The sequence below is a fragment of the Zonotrichia albicollis genome, chromosome Z (genome assembly GCF_047830755.1).
Source record: "Zonotrichia albicollis isolate bZonAlb1 chromosome Z, bZonAlb1.hap1, whole genome shotgun sequence".
In the NCBI taxonomy this organism is placed as follows: domain Eukaryota; kingdom Metazoa; phylum Chordata; class Aves; order Passeriformes; family Passerellidae; genus Zonotrichia; species Zonotrichia albicollis.
In genome coordinates this window covers 15,068,809-15,090,709 of record NC_133860.1, presented here as the reverse complement: position 1 = coordinate 15,090,709, position 21,901 = coordinate 15,068,809, and the positions used below count along the sequence as shown (strand labels likewise).

Below are 21,901 nucleotides of genomic sequence, written 5' to 3'. Positions count from 1 at the left end.
GTGCAGAAGTTAAACTGCACCTGACATCGCAGGGAGCTTTTCCTGAGCAAGTAAACTGCTCCCACCGTGGCTCAGGGTCTGCTCTCAGCAGCATCTCATCTAGGGAGAAGCCCATGCTTTCTCCAACCTCTGAGGTTCATCAGGAGCTCTCAAAGTCAAGCGCCACCTTTTAAGAAATGCCAGCACACGATCAGAGAGCAAAATGGCAAGGCAGCTTCCAGAGATGCTCCTAAAATAGCTGCTCTCTGAAACACTACGGGCACACCTGGCACAATTAGCAAAAATGTATTTACATATGTATAGACCAATAATTGGATCATTGAACACCCTGTCATCATTTCAAGCCTCCCAGCCCCCTAAGGAAAGGCAGAGTGCTGCCTCATCCTTTCAGCAGAGGAGAGTGCATGGTCATAAACTGGGAAATGCTTCCAGGCACAGCAACGTAAACAGCCCCACACTGGACTGCTGATGAAGACCCTGGCATGGGGTGAAGCCTCAGCACAGACAGAGGGCCACTCCTACCGAGAAGTTTGCATTCAATAATCCTATTTTTGAGATTAAAAGAAACCTGGAGGAGCGTGGATGATCCAGCCCTCTGCTAAAGAGCAGATACAAGCGTCTTATCCCTAGTATGTTTAATTTAATAGTGCAAAATGCCAGCAGAGAGGCTTTATAATACCGTCCCATGCTGACCATGCTTTGAGATGAGAGATGCCACCATCACTTTGTGCTTAGCACAGCAAATGAGTAGAGCACGTTGGCACAAGAGGTTTCCTAATGGCATGCCACCTCACTACACAACCTGTCAAGCCAACGCAGGCTTAAGCAGTGGATCTTAGTTGGCAATAGTGGGGGAAGTGAATACTCAGCTGTGATAAATATTTAACGTGCTTTTAGTCCTGAAGAAGTGTAGCACTGAGGCCATCATCCTGTAAGTGAAAACCAAGGCTGATTAATGGGGGAAGGTACTCCCATTTATGGGAGGTTAGGATCAATCCCAATTCTCAGCTATTTGTTGAATCTTTAATGCTCTTTTTCGACAGCAGAGTTCCTTGGTGATGGGCAGCATCCTAATAAGGCTGCTTTAACAGCAGGGATGTTAAGGGGGTATAAATAAAAGACCCGTGGAAAAAATAAACAGTGAGGTAAAAAAGGAAGTTTTCATGTGGTCACTGCTGTTGGGTGACTTGGAAAAAAAGCAGTTTTCAAGCCTCCACTCTTCTTTGGAGGCTGGATTTTCTTCTTTTGGAGTTTTCTCTGTCATCTCAGAACTGAGCCCAAGGTTAATCCTCAGGCCAAAGACAAGATGTTGCTCTGGGAAGGAGGGAACATCAGTGTCAGCCCAACATTCAGTGTCTGAGCTTTGCACATCCTTCATTACATGCTAGAAAGGTCTCCACCTTCTTCCACACCTCAGCCCTGTTCTCAGACCATCTCATGCTCTAAGTCTTCATCCCCTGAGCAAGGTACCCCCTTACCACCTTCCATCTCACCAGCCAAGATTAATCTCCAGCCTCCCCTGCTGATGATATCAGCATCAGCCACTCCGCTCCTATGCTCTCAAACACTCAAATTCTCCTTGCTCCCTGAGTACCCAGGGTGAGCAGGCAGTTTGCATTTACGAGGCATTTGCCATCTCCCATCAAGAAGAGCATCACTCTTTGTCTCTTTTGGATCTTCCACCACATCACCTTTGTGTCCCCCCCTACTCCCATGCTTGCTTCCCCCAGTAAATCCCCTTCTGATTTTCTCCCTACCATCCAATAGCCTCACCTCCTGCAAGCAGAGCTCTCCCTTGCTTGCTAGCCATCCCTCCCTTGCTGGCAAGCAGCACGGAAGCAAGACCACAGACATCAGCCTTGTAATGAAGATGAAGAGCCACACAGCCTTGCCGGCCCTCTCCATCTGCCCTCACCTTTCCGGTTGCATTACGCCTTATGTTGTTTCTTGTCTGAAACTAAATATCGGCTCCTTCCTGGCTGTGCTGTTACTCTCACCCCAGCCTTGTGCCAGGGAGGTTACGGCATGAAAGGGAGGGGACGAAAAGTGAGACAGGAAAGGGGACAGCAAGGGACCGTGGGGGAGAGAGTACAGCAGGGTAAATACAAAGATGCCAGAGCCAAGTGCAAGTTCCCAAGAGTGACGGGCACTGGTACATCCCTGATGAACCACTCTGGCTCCATCAAGGCATCAGCTGGAACAGATCTGGTTGTCTGAGCTGAGAAAGGGTGCTGGCTTCTGCCTAGAATGACAACAGGATGAGAAGACAATGTCACCCTCAGGCAGAAAATAAGAACCTCTGGCTTCTCAAACCCTCCCTCCTCCTCCACACTGAAAGGGAACCAACATTTAAAATCCCTTCTGTCCCTCCAGCCCTGCATCTGCTGTGATGGAACAAAAATGTGGTCCCTTCATAATGAGACTGGCCCAAAAGCAGGCAGCACGGCCAGACAATTTTCCTCAAGGTCTTCAAGTGCTGGAAGAGTGAGGGAGAGGGCTGCACCCTCTCATGCGACACACACAAGGTATGTGCACATCCCCTTCTGCTTCCACCATGGACCACTCCTCACTAACCATCCTCCAGGATCATTCAGCATCTCTCCCCCCAGTTCCCTTCTCCACTGTAATTGTCTTTCCTCATCCACCACTGTAAACAGGGATTATGAAAAAAGATAAGAGATTAAGCCTCTGCTACAGATTAACCTGCCATTGTCCTCAGTGACAACAGGTGCCAGACATCTGCCTGTGCCCTGTGAGGATCCTCAGACATGCTTCCCTGTGCTGCCACAAGACTTTCAGAGAGATAGTATGAGACATCCTCCTCCACCCAACCTTAGCCGGCTTTACCAAGTTTTCCTTGTGCTCCCAGCAAAAAACCCAAGGAAGCGGAACTATTGCACTGTGTGTCCCTAAAAAGTGCCAGAGACAGAAGCTAGGATGCAGCCTGCTGGCATTACAGGAAAAAATAGCATCAGAGAACCAGCCAGGCCCTCAGGTGGACAGCTTTATACCTGATGCCCCCGTGGGACCCTGCACACCCACCCTCTGCCAAGCAGCACAGATTCGCTGGGCGGCAATGCCAACGGAGGAAGGATGCTCTCATCCCAGGGAAGGCACAACCAAGCCCTAGTTTGCAGCCAAACTGCCCAGGTGCCCTGGCTCCTCGCCCTAAACCAGGATACCCTTTGGCTGAGCCACATGCTTGGGAAGATGATGCCTGTGCAAATGTTAGAGACAGGGCTGCTTTTGTTTACAGGCTGCTGGCAATGGCGCTGCGCACCCCACATCCTCCCCCGGCCAGGAGCGAGCTCCAAGAAAGGAAATTACACAAGCCAGAAGGTTTGATGGAATGAACCCATTGGGCGGCTTGAAGATAGCTATTAATGGAGAGCTTTCTCTAATTGCTTTTGTATAATCTGGGGCTGCTAGGCGGAACTGGGTAATAAATGAAATCCAATTACATTTTCTCTCAGTATTTATTTTATTAAGTAGAATTCATCAGCTGATGAAGGGCCCCTCGAGGTAATGGCTCATGACCTAGTGGAAGGCACTTTTTTTATTATTATTATTTTCCCCACTTGGGGAAGCAGATAATTCCGTTTCCCAGTAAATGCAGACTGTCCCCCCTGTGCTGTGGGAAGCACAACAGGTGCCAGAGCAGCACAGATCCCACACTGTCCTCCTGAGTGGGATCCCTGCTCTGACTGCTGGAGTCCCAGTGAGCACAAGAGGTGACTAAAGCCCAGCTTCAGCCTGGCAGCCAGAATGGAGATGGATTTACAGTGCACAGCATGCAGAGCAGGGACAGGGACCAGTCCCACTGGGAACGCAGCAAGAAGCCATGTCAGTCCATGTCTGCTCCCCAGGAGGCTGGACTCTGGTGCCAGTGCTGTTTTTCTAGGATGAGTCTCCTATGGAGGGCTCAGTTTGGGCCCAGAACCACAACTGAGCAGGCTGTAAACACAGTGAACAGCAGCAGCCCAGACCCAACACATCCAGCCCCCAACTCCAGCACATCCATGGAGCCTTGTTAGCTCTGCAACACAGCACCTCAACCACGCCCTGCTGCTGGTTTAAACCCAGCTACTGGTGGTGTAGACACAGCTACTGCCACGAAGGCTGCCCATCAAGGTCACGAAAAGCCCTGGTCCCACACAGAGGTGCCTAGCCAAGCCCTGTGCCAGTGTTAGCATGCTGGCATCAGCAGGCAAAGCATGTCAGGGATTTCTGGTGCTGGCAGCATTGCAGGGCACTGCATCTATCAAGCAGGGTTTGCTGGAAACTGTAACTGTGCAGAAGAACAGAACCCAGGCCCTGGCATGGTGCCTTTTTCATGGTATGAGAGGCAGCAAAACCCAGTGTGGGTCAGGAGAGGTTGCCCCAAGTGTATCCTTACAAGCTCTAGCCAGCATCCATCTCTGTGGAGTAGGGATGGTGTAAGACCCTTCCTCCTCCTCCCTTCACACCAAAAAGCATCAAGAAGGCTGGGGAGTGCCAGTTAAAGCATGGGGTCTGGTGCAGCACTGCTGCCCTTTTGCTGGAGCCCACAGCAAGGATTCCTCCAGCACGAGCAGGCAGGATTCCTCAGGGATCTTGCAATCAGCTGCTGGGCTTTTCACCATCCCTCTTCCTATCCAGTTATTGACTGACGTTCACCCCTGGCTCCCAAACCCAGCGCCGACAGCCGCAGCTCGCCCGGCTTTCACTGCCATCTTGTCATACAAACAATTTATCACCCGCCAGTGAGTGCTGTTACAGGCGACAGACTCCAGTGTCCATTAATTAACAGGAAATACTGAGAGAGGCGTACACACATGCACAAATCTGTCTGAGAGGTTTCCTACAGCATCCACTGCGGATGCACCCACTTGCTGCCATGGTAAGCACAGGCTCCGGGAGCCACAGCAGATGTAGCCAGCAGCAGCCAGGCTCAAAACAAAGAAAAAGCAACATTATGACAAAGAAAAGCAGCTACGGAGGTGATTGAGTAGCATGGTTTTATTCCTGACTACTAAGAAATTATTCTTAAGGAATCGAAATAAGGGTGGTGATTTGAGAACAGGGGAGCAAGCAAGCCACACCCCAGCTGCTGAGAGTTTGGGGTGAAGGTGACACCACAGACACCTCCAAAGGGCTTGCACAGTCTTGTGCAGCAGGAGCAGCTAATGCTTTGCCTAGCCTTGCACTGGGGCTGAAGTGTTCTTGGCTGCTGTACCCCTCTTCCAAATCTTCCAAGGCTCCATCAAGGCAGGATAAGCCCTGTCCCCCATCAGGGCAGCAAATCCAGCAGCCTTACACATCCCAGACCACAGCTCAGCAGCAGTGAATGAATGCCTGCCAGAGCCTGAGCCCTCATGCTGCTGGGCCAACTAAAAATAAATGAGGTGTGGGTTCACAGAGAGTCAGCGTCAGGTTTTAGAAGTGCTGTGTGTCGCTGGTTTTGCTGCAGAAGCCAGGAACAGAGGATAAGGAGAAAGGGCTTCAGAGGGCAAGGCAAAAGTTTCAGAGGAATCTTCTGAAACTTGTCTGGCTTTTTGATTTGGGAAGAAAACCTAAAACCAGTTGGAAAAGAGATCTAAACATCATGTCAGAATCCAGTTCTTCATCTTTTTCGCAAGTGGGCTTTCACTTTCTTCTGTGAGGCTATTTGCCAAGCACAACACCGAAACACAAGCTATTTGCGTTGATCCAAAACTATTTTTCACCAAATAAGCCATTCATCTAAAATCTTTCTGCCCAGCTCTGCTGCAGGAGAAGCTATCTGCTCATGGCAGATCACGATTTATGCTTAAATGAGCATTTGTGACTAACAGACAGGCTAGATTCATAGTAAAATGCATCATCAATAAATCAGTCAATCACTTCTGCCCTCAGCTCAAGGCTGAAGTCTGGAGTAACTACTCAGCACTTTGTCAACCTTTACTCCAGCAAAGTCTGGGTAAGAGACCTCAGGATTTAGCCTATTGATTGCTTATCATTGTTTGTGATGCCCTGTATGCTTCAGACATGCTCCCTTCAAGCAAGATTAAATACCTGGCTTATGGCATTGGGATTCAATGGAAATTATCTTTTACAAGCATGGGAACAGACAAGTCTAATTGGCCTGTGCAATGGTCCAGTGTGGTGCAGAGGTGCCCCCGAATCCCCTCTGTGCTGCCAGCAAGGGGGGAACATGTCAGTGCTGACTGTCCCTGGGGCTGGCATGGTGAGCCCTATGGCTGTAGCACATTTCTGCAAGTTAAATGCAATTTTGGCTGTGGCTCCAGAGCCTTTGAGGCTCTCAGCTCTGCCGGTAGTGTATTGTTGCAAGAATAATAGAGTGACAGCTCCCCGGCAGCTTTGAGTAGCATCCCCAGCTCAAAGGCACCCTTAATACCTCTGCCAAACTCCAGCCTGTCAATTTTCACTTTTGTTTGAAGTTAAGCTGATCTAACTTGGGTGAGTGGATGCAGACAGAGTTGCTCAACCAAAGCCAAAGAATGTTTTGGACACTCCTCTGTCCAAGGCCTGGTACTTGTCCTCCACACACCATCAAGGATATTGAATGTATTAATACAGATGGAGATAAGTGACCATGCTGCCCTCCAAAAAGGGTAAGATAGGAATATTTGCACCCTCCACAACCATAAAGTAAGAAAATAAAGCAATCATTTCCACAGCAAAACACCTCTAAATAACCCTCTGAATGCCATCATCTCCTAGGAATCCCCACATCTCCCTGCAGATACCACCCTGAAGACAGGGGAAAAAAACCAACAACTACAAACCTGCCATTTCTACAGAAAAAAAAAAAGCCAAAAAAAAGAAGAAAGTAAAAAAAGGAAGCAGCCTGCAGAAGGGAAGGACCTGGCAATTTTGGGAGAGGGGGAAGGAAAAAGAAGTTAAAAACAAAGGATTTACTGAATCCCAACCCAGACCGCCAGCTGCTCTCCCATCCCCATGTCATGCCCATGTACCAGAGATGGCATACTGATTCCCAGGTTTCCCCCATATATCCCACTGTAAGGCAAACTGATTTCTGATGCTTGTCCCGCCTTCTTTTATTTCTGCCAGACCTCCCCCTCTCCTCTGGGTACTTTTCCTGCTGCCATTTGTTCCTGTTCTTTACAGCTCTGCCTGCTGTCACTCGCATAACCTTGCCTGTTTGGTAATTTGTGGCAATAAAGTGTCACTGTGGGGAAAAAATACAGCGTCGCAGCAGCATATAAATCTCTGATCCATAAATTGTGCTGCTCCCCACCTGCAGGCCCCTCCTTTTAGATATAAAGTGCAATGATTTGGGGCAAGAGAAAGAAAAAAAAGCCAGTTATATGTGATCTTACTGAAGGGCAGCACTGAGGTGTCCTCATTGGGGGCTGTAATGAGTGCTGAGGGACTGGTGTGTGCTGTAAATTGCCTTGGAGACATGGGCCCCAGTCCAGGCTTGCTGGAGCTATCCAGAACTTTAAAAGAGTAATCCTAGAGGGGGAAATAATAAATTAAACATTGCTAAAGAGTGCAATCAGTGCTGCTGTTTACTTCCTCTTTGAACAACCTCAGTGGTGCTCACAACACTGGGAGTGCCACGGCCATGGAAGGGATCCCGGTGTGTTCAAAGGAGCCCCTCGCTCCTCTTCCCACCTAGATGTGGGATCCTGCCCATCTCCATCACAGCTGAACAGCTTCCCCAGTAGATCCCCACCTCCAGCCACTCTCCCTGGGCATTGAGGGAGACTACAAGGGGGAAGGTCTGCCCTTTTCCCTTCCATCTGCTGCCACAGATGCCCACGGTACACACACATATGCCCTCCACTAGGCTGACAACAGTTCCCCATGTCTCACAGCCGGGATTCAGTGGGGTAATGGCCACCCCAGGCAAATGCATCTCATGTTTGTGGCCCCATGGTTTCCAGCTTTACTGGGCAGAGTAGCAGGCATCCACCACCAAGGCCCTCCGAGAGCCATGAGACCCACAGCACCCATAACACCCTCTGAAATGGCTTTAGAGGAGTCCAGCCCTTCTTGCTGATGGTTATTTCTTTGAATTGGATACACACAGCTCTCCTCCATCAGACCCCTCATCTACTGAATGATCAGCTTGGTCACACTGTAGATCAGCATCCTGGGCCAGCTGTAAAATGTCACCTCCCAGCACTGCTGCAGCCACTCTCCCAGCCATGGCTCAGACCCCGCAGAATGTCCCACTCCTTCCCTGGTTCCTGGCACATTGGGGTGTCCTCCACCATCCATCACAGAGCAGCAGGAAGGCTTGCATTAAAGCCTTCTCCTGAAACTGACACCTTTCTTGACATCTACAGCTCACCTGAGCAGCTAAGCCAACGCTCCTGTGAATATAAACAAGCAGGAGGGCAAGTGCATTCACTAGACAGATAGCTTGGGGAAGTATCATCACCCACTGAAAGCCCATATGTGGTTTTGTACCAAAGGTATTTGCTTCCTGTCTTGGCCACTCATCAGAGGAATATACGAGCAGGGCTGAGCAGTACCCTGGAGACAGAATAAAACCAAACAGTGCTCGGAGGGCTCTGCAGGAGCCTTGCAGAAGAACACATTATGGACACCCCAGGGAAGAGAAATCTCCTTTCTCCCAGCCTTGGGAATGGCACGCAGCCAGGATTCACCATGCACCTATCCTGCCCCTGATCAAGATTAAATAGATGTTAGTAAGTGTTAAATAAATGAATGAAGTCAGGTCTTGGTCCCCAAACCTGCCCACATACAACAACTTCCCTTGTGGAGCCACAATTCACTGAGGCCTAAAAAGGAGCACGTTCTGTGAAATTCTCCAGCTCATTGCTGTGGTTTGGTGTGCCAGCATGGTCCTGCCAGCTGCCTGCCCAGGCAGCAAAGGGATCAGCAGCAGGCTGGGCTGCTGTGGGAACACAGGCATGTCACACAGCACTTGAACCACATCAAGACATTGCCCATAGTTTTAGGAGCCCCAAGAGAAGTTTCAGTGTTGATTAATTAAAGGAAATTCAGCCAGGTCCACTGAAATATCCAGGGAAGCTGTTGAGGACACCAAGCGAGGCTCTTCACAGCCATCCATAGCAAGAAGGTAAGTGACAGTGGGCAGGCATATCTGAAACAAAAGTGACAGTGGGCAAATCTGAAACAAAAGGTTCCCACTGGATGCTAGGAGAAGATTTTCCCTCCTTTATCTAGGGTTAGAACCAAGAGAAAACCAGCAAAGCATCTTTAAAAACAACACTCAAGGCTAAGCTGAATGAAGCCTTTGACCTTCTCCCATTGCCAAATTCACAACTACTGAGACAGAGCAACATATGGAAGGAAATTAAGGATAGCTCTGTGAAATGAGCACCAACACTCCTTCACACGTGAAGTAGAATCTGGATTGGCTAACCCATTTCACATCACCCTTTCCACCGTCCCCCTCAAAAATCAAATACTCATGTAACATGTGTGTGCACATACACTGCAAGACCCAAGACAACTTGGCCTGGGGAACCACTCCAAATATGCAGCTTGCATGACTGGCCCTGATTGAAATGTCCCTGAAAGCTTTTCATAAAGAAGGAAAACTCATGAAATACAACATGTCATTGGCTACACACCTTGGTGCTTGGGAGGTTTAGGGTGGACAGTAGGAAAAAATCTCTTTGCTAGGAGGATGGCAGAGCTAAAAGCCAGGTACCCCAGCCCTCAGCTCAACAGCCACACAGTTCTGATATGACATCCTTGGCAGCTCTGCTCTGGAGCTCCAAAGTCTTTGTAGGTCTATGCAGTTGTAAGAACAAGATAAGGGATTATTGATCTTGGTCACCAACTCCAAGAAAAGATCTCTCAGCCACTTCATCGTTAATATCTAAACATCAGGTCCCTTCTTGAAAGAAGGCAAAAGACCACCTAGAAGCTGTATTGCTTGGGGCTGTGCCTGGGGGGACACACCTCAGCCACCTTCAGATCCAAGCACACAAAAACTGCATAATCAAGTGACAGCAGCAAAGCTTTGGCAAGACATCTGTCCATCTATAAATAGAGCTTAACTGTGTGTCCTTATCACAGGGCTTTGATGTGTCTGGGGAGAATATTTTCTTCCCCTTCACCACCAAGTCCCAGGCAGCACAGATAATGGGCTTGAATCGATCCAGCTCAAGTATTGCTAAACTTCCTACCACTGTGGCAGCATGCCAGCCTCAAATAGGACAAGAGAACATGTGTCTGTTCAGAGCCAACCACAAGGAGCAGGCAGAAAATTGCTTTAGGCTTAAAAAAAAAATAAAAAAAAGGTGCTTTTTGCAGATTTGTAGATCAATCTACAATGTATTTTAGAGGTTTAAGAAAGTCAATATAAACAAGATATATCATAGCTGCACAAGAAGCTGAGAAGTTGTATTTCTATTTATGCTGCTACTGGCACTCCAGCTGCTGGCTCAGTGTCCTGCTGCAGTCCTACACCACTACTTCTCCAGCAGGAAAGTTGAGGGAAGGGGCTCTTTTTCTGCTGCTGCAGTTCATCCCCCCACTGGTTTTAGCAGGACAACTCAGCCCTGGGGCTGGCTGGGGTCTGATATATCTGAAGTGTCACCACTGCACCCTGTGCCCTGCTTGCAGCAGGAGGGCAGCAGGAGGACACAGGGACCAGTGGCAGTGGCCAGGCTGACCTCCCACAAAGGGTAGCTCATCTCCTCCTCTGTCCCCACAGGCTCAGCACACAAATTGGCTCAGCTCCCTGGGGATTCTCTGGGCAGTGCTGAGACAAGCCCTTGGCATTCGTTTCTCAAGCTGGTGCTGCTGTAGAACTGCAGTGCCTGACCTCCACAAACTCATCCCCAGGGATGTGACAAGTTGGTTCCCTCCCACAGATATGTCTGCCACATGCCCACCATTCCTCTTGAGCCATCCCGGAACGAGTTGGAGAGGCCTTGCACAGATGGCTCTGCCACCCCTCTGCCCCCCTCAGCTCCACTGCAGGGCACTACAAAGCATATTCAGAATTTTTCTCTCCCTTTGTTATTATAGTGAGTCACAGAACATGCCTTATCAAACCAGACCTAAATCATGCCTGTCTCTCCCCATATCCAATGTAATATGTCAGCCATTAAACATGCAATTTACAAATCCATGAGAAGCTCTCATCCTCTCATGGGCAGGAGTGCTCACATCCCTGAAGTGGAGCCAGTCCCAATGAGCCACCAGGAAGTGGATCCCCCTGGACGTGACCACACCCATTTCTGAGTCTCCATGAGGCACAAAATCCCATTTCCCAGCTTCCACCCTCTGCCTCAGAGGGTGAGGAATAAAGTGTGCATCTGGATGGGAAAGAGTTGGTTGTACACCCTTGATCAACAAGGAAAGTCCACAGGCTGTGGGATGCCCAGCTCCAGACATCCTTCTGCCCCAGAGCCCATCCAGGTGTGGGAAAACAGGTCAGCTTGCCACAGAGAAGCAGAAAGCAGCTTCCTACCCTTCCTACACAGCTAAAACTTGTGCAAATGCCTGCCACACATCCCACCAAACCCTTTGGGAGCAAACCTGGGAGAGGCAGCCAGTGATGCAGGGCAGGGATCGGCAGCTGACGCAGCGAAGCTGGCAGCAGCACCAGCCTGCTGATATTTCTCCAACCCCCTTCCCAGCTCTCTGCCAGGCCCAAACTCCTCTAGCAGCACATCATCTGGGCTGGGCTCTTACTCATCTGCTGCCATGCACAAGCAGGCGTCAGGGGACGTATCACTGCACGAATTCAAGGAAGAAACAAGCAGCATTAACTGGTAGCATGTGTGCATGGAGACCCCTCAAACTCTTTTTCCCCTTGCTCCCATCTGCTCTGCTCTGGGCCACTAAATCCAATTCAGCAGTGCTCGGAGCTTGTACCAAAGCTGCGACACATTTGTCAGATCCCTGACTAGACCCATGGCTAATTTTACAACGCTAATTTATCTCACCATATTATATCGCTTTCATTTCATCCCCCCAGGATCCCATTACTGCCAGTGTACCTTGTAGCCAGCATGTAACAGTAATTGGTATTATTAGCGACGTACCCTGCTCGAGCTGCTCTATTTGCAGAGCTGCAAGGAGTCCCGTGGGTGGGCTGATCCACCTCGAGGATGGGGAGGGAAGGAGTCCTTGTTCCATGCTGCTCCACAGATGCCACCAAGGAGCAACGCCAAGGGCAGGGTTTTGCTGCTGCAGAGCACCTCTGCACGCCCAGACCTCAGCCCACTGACCATTGTGGCTCCATCAGGTGTTGCCCACCCCTGGGATCCTTAGTCTTGACCTTTTAACTCCAGGGCAAACAATCAAGCGTGCACATAGGGAGCATTTCTGTCCTTGCTTGTGGCTCAAAGGATAAAGGACTCTGCTTATCCAGGGTTAAAGTGGCTGCAAAACAATTCTGAGAAGCATGATGCAGGGGTAGAGGGCAGGGAAGGGGCGCAGAGAAAATTCATTATTCATGCTATTCTGGTCAAAAGTTTCTCCTCTTCAGTGTAGGCGACTGCTTTCTAGGATCAACATAATTAAAGCCATGCAGTTTTAGCTAAGTGAGAGGCTGCAATAGTCACACGGTGACAATTCCCACTTAAGACGTCCTTGTCTGGCATTTAGAGACTTGTTAAATTTTAATTCATCATTTTCCTTTCCCAGGCACAGCACCACCAAGCACCAGGCTTCCCCAGCCCAGCTCTGCAGGGTTTGCATCCCCAGGTGGGGCAGCTCCATCTCCAGGCTCCTTCCCTGCTCCACCATGGCTCAAAGAACATGATCCCAAAGCCCTCCTCAAACAGCAGTGTGTTACCACAGCCCCATACTGAGAACCCATGTAACAGGCCTCAGAGGTGGGGCAGCCTCTAGCCCATGGCTGCTGGTGGTGATGGTCTCCTAAGGGGATGCTTTCCTTTCCAAGCAAAGCCCATCCATCTCATCCCTGATGCTGCAGCTTGCCAGGGCAGGAAAGCAAAAACAAACCACCCAGTAGATCTGAGAGCTTAAAGCTGTGCTTGTCTGCAAGAGGTGGCACCTCACCTTCCGCCACACAGCTGGGCTGGGTGACACTTACCTGCTCCAGTGGTTCAGCCACAGCACGGGACCTCTGCCACTGTGGTTGGACTGTGCACCTCTGAGCTGTCCAAGGGCTTTCAAGTGGGAGAGCTCTTTTTGGAGAAGTTGTCCATGGGCAGACCATAACATGGGATTTTCCAGGCTGTTCATCCATACTTGCCCCTCCACATGCTAAATAACCACTCTCAGCATCTGCCCTCTTTGCACAGCAGCTAAAAGGTTGCTCACACGCCAGAGTGAGGAGCAGCCTTTTGCCACACTTTAATAAACACCACCATCCTCACCAGAAGACACATGTCCTGCACTCCCACAAGGCACACCAACTCAGGACAAGCTGGGTGAGCAAGGTTTTTAACCCACCTCTTACCTCTCCACCAGTCCAGAGTCCTTGGGGCGTCCCCAACTTCTCATAAACGTCTGGGCGATTCTCCTGGCTGCTCGTCCGACCCTCGCTTCTCAGATCTGGGATTTTCTTCAACAAAACAGAAGAGACAACCTGTCAGGTCACCAGGTGAAACTCTGCCATTGCTTCAGGTTCAGCAAAGAACCAAGGAGGGGGGCATCTGTTTCCCAGCCCTGACAGCTGGGGGTAACCGGTGCAAACGTGAACATGGTTAGAATGAGAGCCCTCCCACAAGAGCGTCACAGTCCAGCCCCAAAGTACGTATTTGCTTAATTATTTCGATTCAGAGACATGAAATGGGAGAGGGGAAAAAAGACCCCTGCAGCGTGGGGCATCTCTGATCTTCTTTAAAGACAGACAGCAATGCTCCCCAGACAGAGCAGAACAGCAGCACCACTCTGCCAGCCCAGCACTGAGCCATTCGCCCATGAGGTCTTGTGCTGCCTGAGCCTTAATCCTGAAAAGCCTCACACACATGTTAAACAGTGCAGGGAGAGGCCAGTCCCACTGAACCCCGGGGTGTGGAGAGGAAAACATGCCTGTACGGCTTTGCAGCACAGACACCAAGGACTGGAAATGGGAGGAGGACTTTCTGTGCTAGGTCTGACATGCTGTGTGGTGAGATGGAGTCAGAGGCACTGGTGTAACCAGCGGTGCCCTCCCTTAGAGCAGGAAATATGCTTTTTGTGTTAGACAAACAAATTATCAGTCAAGATCTGTGCTCATTATCCAGCTCTTGTGGCTGAGATTGTGTTGCTCCCCTACTTCTTTTTAAATGGTTTGAAGAGAAAAAAAAAAAAAAAAACAAAACAAATCTTGTGGCTCTGCATTATTAAAAATGAAAAATAGGAGCCAAAACCCACTGGCAAGAGAAAAGTCTGGGACTCACTCCTGCAGAGATTCTTTCCCAAGGGTGACAGTGACTCCAAGCTTGGAACACCACAGGCTTTAATTAGCACCCAACCCTCAGCTGATGAGCTTTGCCAGAGTTCCTTGCAGGACTTCATGCAAAGCCTGGACAAGCCGATGGGAAGATGCTGCAGAAACCCAAACTACAAACCCCCCTCTACCTCCCGCCTGCCTACAAAACCTAAATAAATAAATGACCACCCCCTGAAACTACACTGGGCGCCTGATGGCGAAACCCTCATTTGCAAAGTGCTTGGAAATAATTACAAAGTTTTCCCAGAGTTTACAAGGAGGGGAGCTGACTGTTTGTCATGCCGGCAGCTACAGTGTGCCGCAATTTATCACACTTGTCAGGTGTCAGCCACCAAGAAATTTAACTCCAGCTGCCCCAAGCTCAGCACCCACAATGCCCCATCATTCAAAACCTGCTCTGCCAGGCGCCCCAGAGCTGAGGAATGACTGGCAAGTAGGGGAGGGGGCTGCTCCCCACCAAGCCTCCTCTCTGCAATGCAAATGTAACTCTTTGGTTATTCTGTGGAAGCAGTTTTGGTTGGGAGTGTTGGGTTTTTTCCCTACCCACAGATGAAGCGGAACAGGAGAGATGAGGCTCATTTATCATTACCTGCCAGAGACCCTCCTAGGCTCTAATTCCAGCTTGGCAGGGACCTGAGGAGAGAGACTGAGCTTAGCAGTGAGTACCCTCAGGGAGACAGTGCATTATTGTGGGTGCAAAGTGCAAAATCCCATTGCCTTTTCTGAGAGACATCTCTGGAACCTGTGGAAAGGACTGACACTCTCTGCCACCTCTGTGCCCTGCAGTGAGCCATATGAGCCAGCCCAGCCACAGATCCAGCAGCCCAGCTCTCCACATGGAAATCAAGGCATGACTTGCTTTTGTAGGGGCGTCAAATTGAGGTCAAACTGGATTTTAGAGGAACTCAAAATGTCCAAAACAGGTCACCAGCTGAAGGACCTGACTTGGGGCATGAGTTACTGCTGAGCCAGAGGGAAGATCTGTGAGCTGTGCTTCCCCATAATAATGGGACAGCCTTGGTCACAGCTCAGGTGGGCTCACATAAGGAGCAAATATCATTAGCCACACAGCAGGGACAAATCCTGGGTGAGGTCTCTGCAGGAGGGCTTGCATCAGTGCTGAGCTCACCCTGCATCACCAAGACATCAGCAATGCCATGGTCATGGCACATCATCAGCATGACACCTGTTTTATAGGGCTGCCTCACTGAAATTCCCCTGCTTTGGCCATTTCTGTAGCAACAAGCTGGCTTAAGAGAAACCTGCCTGCAAAAGCACTAACTTTTTAAACAGGTCCTTGCAAAATTGCTTCCTTGCTGGAGGAAGCCCAGCACTCATAGCATGCTGCATGTCCCACATGAAGCATCCGCATGGCACAGCGAGGGCTCATGGATAACTCAACCACTTGCTTAATGGAAAAAAAAAATTAAAACTCCAAACACACATCATTTGCCAAAAATCTTTCTGCCCAGCACAAGCTGGTCAGGGATCCACAAATTTTACTTGCACCAGCAGAAGGGGCCCAGCATTTCCCAGCAGCGAGGCATCCCTGCAGGGGCTGGGGGCACAGGTTTTGCAGGGCAGCTCCTGCTGCGGGGACAGCCCCGCACATCCTGTGTGTGACACAGCCGCACAGCCCGCGATTCACAGCCTCGCCACTTGGCGCGGGGAATGCGGATTCCTGTGCCGTCAGCAACGAGCAGAACCCTGATGCCTGGCTCAAAACCTTCCCAAAAACTGTCAGGCTCAGACTCACAGCACAAAGATACTGGAATTCCTTCAGCACAACTGCAAGAATTTTTCTGCTTCTTTTTTTTTTTTAATTTTATTTTTAACTGTGGATAAACTAATGCCTTCCCCCCCCCCCCCACTCTGTTCTGAGAGCAGCTTAAAACTCTCTTTGCTAAAATTTTCCAAAAAAAATTCAGCCGGAGGCAGAGACATGTGAAGTTTCAGTCCAAATGGTTAAAGGCTGGCGTAGTTTCAAGCAACTGAAGACAGGGGCTTATAATCAGAAGTGTCAGGCAGCCTTAATTATATTATTTCCTGAAGGAAATAGTTTTCCCTGCTGAAGTCCAGGAGTTATTAAAAAAAGTTGACCTCACTGGAACCAATCAAGATGGAGACAAGGAGCCTGTGATGGATTCTTAAGGCAGGCGTGTTCATGCATCTGTATTTTTATGGGTCCAGGATTTTAGGACAGGTATTCCCAGACAAGCCTGGCTTTGCAGCAGCTGAGGGCCAGGACCCAGGATGCAGAGCCCCCTCCCATCCATCCTCATGGGTGCCCTGGGCAGGGGCACGTGGGAGCCCAATGCATGCAGGGAGGGTGCTTGCCTGTGCCCAGATCGATTGCCTCGCCAAGGCGAGCGAGGAAAAACAGCCGGATGCTTTGTAGCTGTCAGGAGCACACAGGCTTTTTGTCCGTGTCTTCCTCTGTGCCCATAAATAAAAGTGACAGCAACTTTATTTAGGACTTCTTCCAGTTAAGAGGGGATGGAAGAAAAGTGAAAAATTAAATCGTAGCTCAGCCAAGGCAGAGAGGGAAGGTCCTGGAGGCACAGCTCAGGCTCTGCCACTGCTTCAGCAGCCTGGGGTGGTAGCAGCCCTCACTCTCCAAAATCAGCACCTCCTCATCACTATCAGTGCACCTCTCTTCCCTGCCCTTCCAGGCACAGAAATCCCAATCCCAATCCCACGCTGCAGCTTCTGCCTTCTGCTGCCCATCCACTCCCCAGGGCATGCTGAGAGGTTCAAGCATCTGGAGTGAGTTGAGGTGGATTAACCATCTCTCATTACGTCCTAAAAGAGACTGAAGCAACCCCCAAATAACCCAGAGGAGAAAGTCACCTCTTCCCTGCTCACGGGCAAAGGTTGTACTTGTAGCACCAACAGCTGCCCTAAAAGGCAGCTCAGCCCTGTGCAGCTCACCAGCATGGCTGAGCAGGGAGTGCAGCATCTCCATCAGGATCTACTACCACAGAAAGTCCTGTCTGTTTGGCTATCACCTCCAAGGAGTATTTTGCAACTGAGGAAACACCCCTTTTCTATAAAAAGCATGAGAAGAGACTCAAAGAGCAGGAGAGGAGGAAAGCCTCCTCTGAAAGAGGGCTGAGCACCCTGCAGACTCAGCCCTGGCAATGCCCCAGCATGAGGGAGCACAGCCAGGGTTTGAGCATCCCAGTCTGTCTCCTCCAGCTCCCTGCAGCCTCTCCCAGCAGCACAGCACCTCGTGTCTCACAACGGTATTGCAACCCACTGAAAATACAAGCTTTGTTTCAACCTTCATCCTGCGTGCAGCAGTGCTGAGCCAGAGCTATGCCACAAGCCAAAATCCAGTTCCAGAGGGACTGTATGATTGTGCCAGTTCCCAGGTGCTTAGGGCCTTGACTGCAGCTCGTCTGGAGTTGTGCCTTGCACTTGCACACAAACACAAAAACTCAGGGCAGGTGTGTAGCAAAAGAACCCCCTCCCATCCCAGGGAAGAGCTCACCCCTTGCAGAAAGGTTTAGGGTTGAAGTTGTGTGCAGGTCCCGTGGGAGAGAGGCTGCCAGTGACCTCATGGGTTTCTTCCACTGCTGCCCTCTCCGCTGCCATGAGTCAGAGATTAATGACAGGCCATTTGTCAGCACCGGTGGCATCATTGCCAATCTCATTTCTGAGCAGACATCTGACCTTGCTTGCCTCCCCGAGACCCATGTTACCGCATGGCTCCAGCAGCCTCCTGACAGCTCCCAGGGGAAGCAACACAAGGCAGGGGACGGGGCTGTGACAGCTTGATCCTGAGTCAGGATGCACAGACAAACAGCTCAGGATGAGCAGAGAGTGTTTGTCAGCTTGCCCCACTGCCCTACCCTCCTCCCAGCTGGCACCCAAGAAAGGGCCTCTCTTACCAAGCACTGGGCTAGGTTATGGAGAAAGGAGATCTGTCCCCAAAGATGGGGGCATAGGCAAAGCAAGCCTTGCCTGAAACTCTGGAAGAGGAAAGAGCGTGTGGGGGGCATACCATCTTTTCCCCAAGCCTGCAGTATCTGTGTGTCTGGCCACACCACCCAGCCAGCTGAAGGGATCTGTGTGCAGTTCCAGCTGTGGCAACCAGACCTTCTCCACAGCCAGCTGTGACCCAGACTGAATCTCAACCCAGATCTCACTCAATGAGGAGACTAGGTAAAATCCAGACATAGATCCATCCTGCATCCCTGAGCAGGGCTTGTACCCAAGTCCTGAGGCGGAGATGGCCTATGGGCAGGGTCCAGCACTCCTCTGCCCCCAACCAGGCCGTGTGGCCACTGCACAAGTCCACTGTGTGACTGTCACTTGGTCACCACACACAGTTCTGGTCCTCACACAGAGGTAACAGAGGCACATGGGAAGGGGAACAAAGCATCTTCTGCATCATGGCATTCCAAGCACACCAAGGATTTTCAGCCTGGGAGGAAGGAGGAGGCAGGGCTTGCTTAGCTACAAGACCTTGGGCTAGGCACACTGTATTGGCCAAAACATATTGTCCACACTGTTCCCTATTAAACAACAGAAAACAAATTATTTCCAGAGGAACAGAGAACATTCGAGAACAGGTCTTCTGACAAGTGCTGGTCCTGATGCAAGCTTTGCCTCCACGCAACCCTCAGCCTTAGACAGCCAGATGCATCCCCACCAGGAGGGATGAGACAACCACCAACACAGCTCCTCCTCTGTGCCAAGTCAAGCCAGTCCCAGCTCTCATGCTTCTCAGAAGAAGAACAAATTAAAATGATGTGGGACTGGGAAAAGACCCACTTGGTTAAGAAGAAGAAATCAGTGCCATTAAACGTCATTAGAATAATATGCCCAGAAAGCTTCATAAAAGGAGATACCATATGATTGAATGCTCTCCAGACCCTCATTTTACACAGACCCAAAACATCAGCCCAGAGCCTCTTTTAACAGCCAACTCTCACAACAATCAGGTTTTAGGTATTGTTTCGTGATGTGTTGTTTTTTTTTCCTGAGGAGCTTTTGGGTCTGCAATTGAAACTACAATTCCTTTAGTTCCTGGAGGGGGGGAGAAAATAAAAATCATTTTTCATTAAGCTGAAACAAATGGCATTTTTGCTTGTCAAAAATATTTGACACAACTCTGACAGGCTCGACCAGACATATAAATAAAACATTTAAATCCTTCTGCTTCAGAGCTTAAGAAAAACCTGCTGTGAGTCCAGTGCTAGTACAAACTCTCTCCTACAGGTCACACTCCCTGGGGGTTGTAGGCTGGTGTGGCTGGTACCTGCCCTCTATCCCTGCCCACCCTGGCACTGATTCTGGAATAGAGGGCAGATACCAGCCACACCAGCCTTTTCAGGCCAGTAAAACCCCACCAGCCTGTGTTATCCCTCTGCTCTCTCGGAGGCAGGATCAGCATCCCTGGACTCAAGCCGGCACACAGCTGGCTCCAGCAGCAGGGAGGTGAGCAGCATCGATCCCTTCCCTCTCCTGCCACCATCTGTATCTGATGGCAGCATCGACCCAGCAGCACTGGATGCTGTATTTCCTCGGCCACCTGGGCTGTGCAGCAGCCGCCTTCCCCATCCGTCGTGTCAGCGAGGCGGCCGCAGACGCCGTGACAAGACACAGAGCGGTGTCGGAGCCCATTTCTAAATCCTTCTATCCTATTCAAGCCAGGGAGGCTTATGTGTATGGATTTGTACTGTTTGCCCCAATATTTAGCGACTGAGCTGACTAATCTGTGTGCAAGAAAAACCACGGTGGCTCAGAGGCTGAGCAATCTACATCATTCATCATTTAGATTAGCTATTGTCTTAATCCTCTTTAAACTACTGTATAATACATAAGGGAATGGATGTCCTATATGCTCAGGATATGCAAGAAAAACCCAGGCTGAAGCTCAGAAACTTGGACAGAAGTGAGAATGACAAATTCTATCAAGCAATAGAAGGAAAAGGAAACTTGTTGAAACCCCTGACAGATGGTTTAACTTCTTCGTGCTCTCTCCACCCCACCAGCCTTTAATTATTTCCTAGACAGCTTCCCAATTACTTCCCAGCTTCCTAAACCTCTTCTGTCCTCTCCCTTCATACAGCCCTATGAGGAGCTGTGGGGCCCAACCTGCAGCAGCCCATGCCACGTGGACTTGCTGCTGCCCTAAGGATTTGCAGCCCTGTGCCCTGGGAGCTGGGACATCCCACTCCAGCCTCAGCTGGGGCTGTGCTGCTCTCAGAAAGGCAAAGGCCCTGCCCAGCCCAGTGCCAGGTTTTGGGCCCTGCCTGGCAAACAGGCAGGCTCAGGTCAAGGATTAAAGCCTTGCTTGGCTATCCAGGATCATGCCACATATTGCTGCAGTGCCCGGCTGGAGGATGAACAGAACCAGGTTTCTTTATGGCAACAGTGAAGAGTTCAGGGCAGAGGGAGGGACAGCAACAAGGCAGTGGCAAACAAGGCTTTAGTTCACTGCCTGCCGGAGCTGAGGGAACTAATAAACAGACAGATGAGCTAAATTGTCTTCTGAACCTCTGTATCAGTATTCACATTACAGAGCCTGCTTCCAGCAATTCCAGCGTATTAATAATAAATGCTACATAATTACAGCAGACTTGCTTTGTCCTCTCTTTCTGTTTACTGTCAATGTCTCTTTAACCATTTGCAGTCCACAGCTGGCTCTCCACTGGCACCAGACCCTCCACAGATGGCACAGCCTTGGCATCACTGATGGGTGTCTCCCCCAGCTCCCTCCTGGGCTGGGCAGGGTGCAAGTAGAGGTGAAGGAAAGCTGAAGTGCTGATACCACTCAGTAGGGATCACTTTTTACCTGTCAAAGCCCTGACAATCTTGCTGCAGGGCACGTAAAAGGTGTATTTGAGGCCTCAGGAGCACCCCCAGGCTGGGATGAGCTGGGGACTGTGCAAACAGTGTCTCCAACACACAGTGGTGTAACAAGTCACCCAGAGCCTCTTAACAGCAAAGAGGTTTATGGCCTCTCCTGGTTTTGATCCCCTCCAGACTTGCAGCTGGATCTGTCCTCCCCACACACATGATTTTGGGGTATCTGGTGGCTCTTGGGCTGTCAGTGATGACAACCACCCGGGGTGCAAACACACACTGCTGGGAGCTGGAGGTGGGCTCTGGAGCAATCCCTGAAGGACATATTCCTGGGGAAACAGAGGAGATGACCACACAGATGCCAAGTCTGGCACCCAGGCAGGGAAGAGCAAAGGTTTTGCATAATCAAATTCGAACCAAACACCTCCTGTGTTTGAGCAGTGGCCACATTCCCCATCCTCAGCAGCACCACAGCCCCACACAGCTGCTCTTCCCAAGTCTCCTTCCTCACAGGCAGGCTGTGCCAAAATGCCTGCCCTGTCTCATCATTCCATGAGCTGATCCAAATGAGAGTTAAAGACCCTCTGGCACTTTTCCCCCAAATTTTCAAAGTATTTAATCCAATGTAGCTGCAAACTGAACTCTGGAGCCTGCTTTCCTTCCCACAGGACTCTTGCTAAGTATTTCTTCCTCAGCTGGAAGCAAAAAGCCCCAAAA

General features: G+C 50.1%; 1 protein-coding gene across 9 annotated transcripts in view; it reads right to left on the bottom strand.

Moving 5' to 3' along the window:
• CNTFR (ciliary neurotrophic factor receptor) overlaps positions 1-21,901 on the bottom strand; it is a 202,440-nt gene that overhangs the window by 135,057 nt on the left and 45,482 nt on the right. For 5 of the 9 annotated variants that reach the window (XM_026796270.2, XM_005491719.4, XM_014270384.3 and 2 more), the window contains one exon: positions 13,391-13,495. Coding sequence is in view for 1 of the 9 variants with exons in the window: in XM_005491719.4 (XP_005491776.1) it covers positions 13,391-13,495 (105 nt within the window). In the remaining 8 variants the exon portion in view is untranslated. Of the gene's footprint in view, positions 1-13,383; positions 13,496-14,957; positions 15,002-21,901 lie in introns of all 9 variants that reach the window. The other 4 variants (XM_074532808.1, XM_074532810.1, XM_074532809.1 and 1 more) reach the window with 3 other exon arrangements.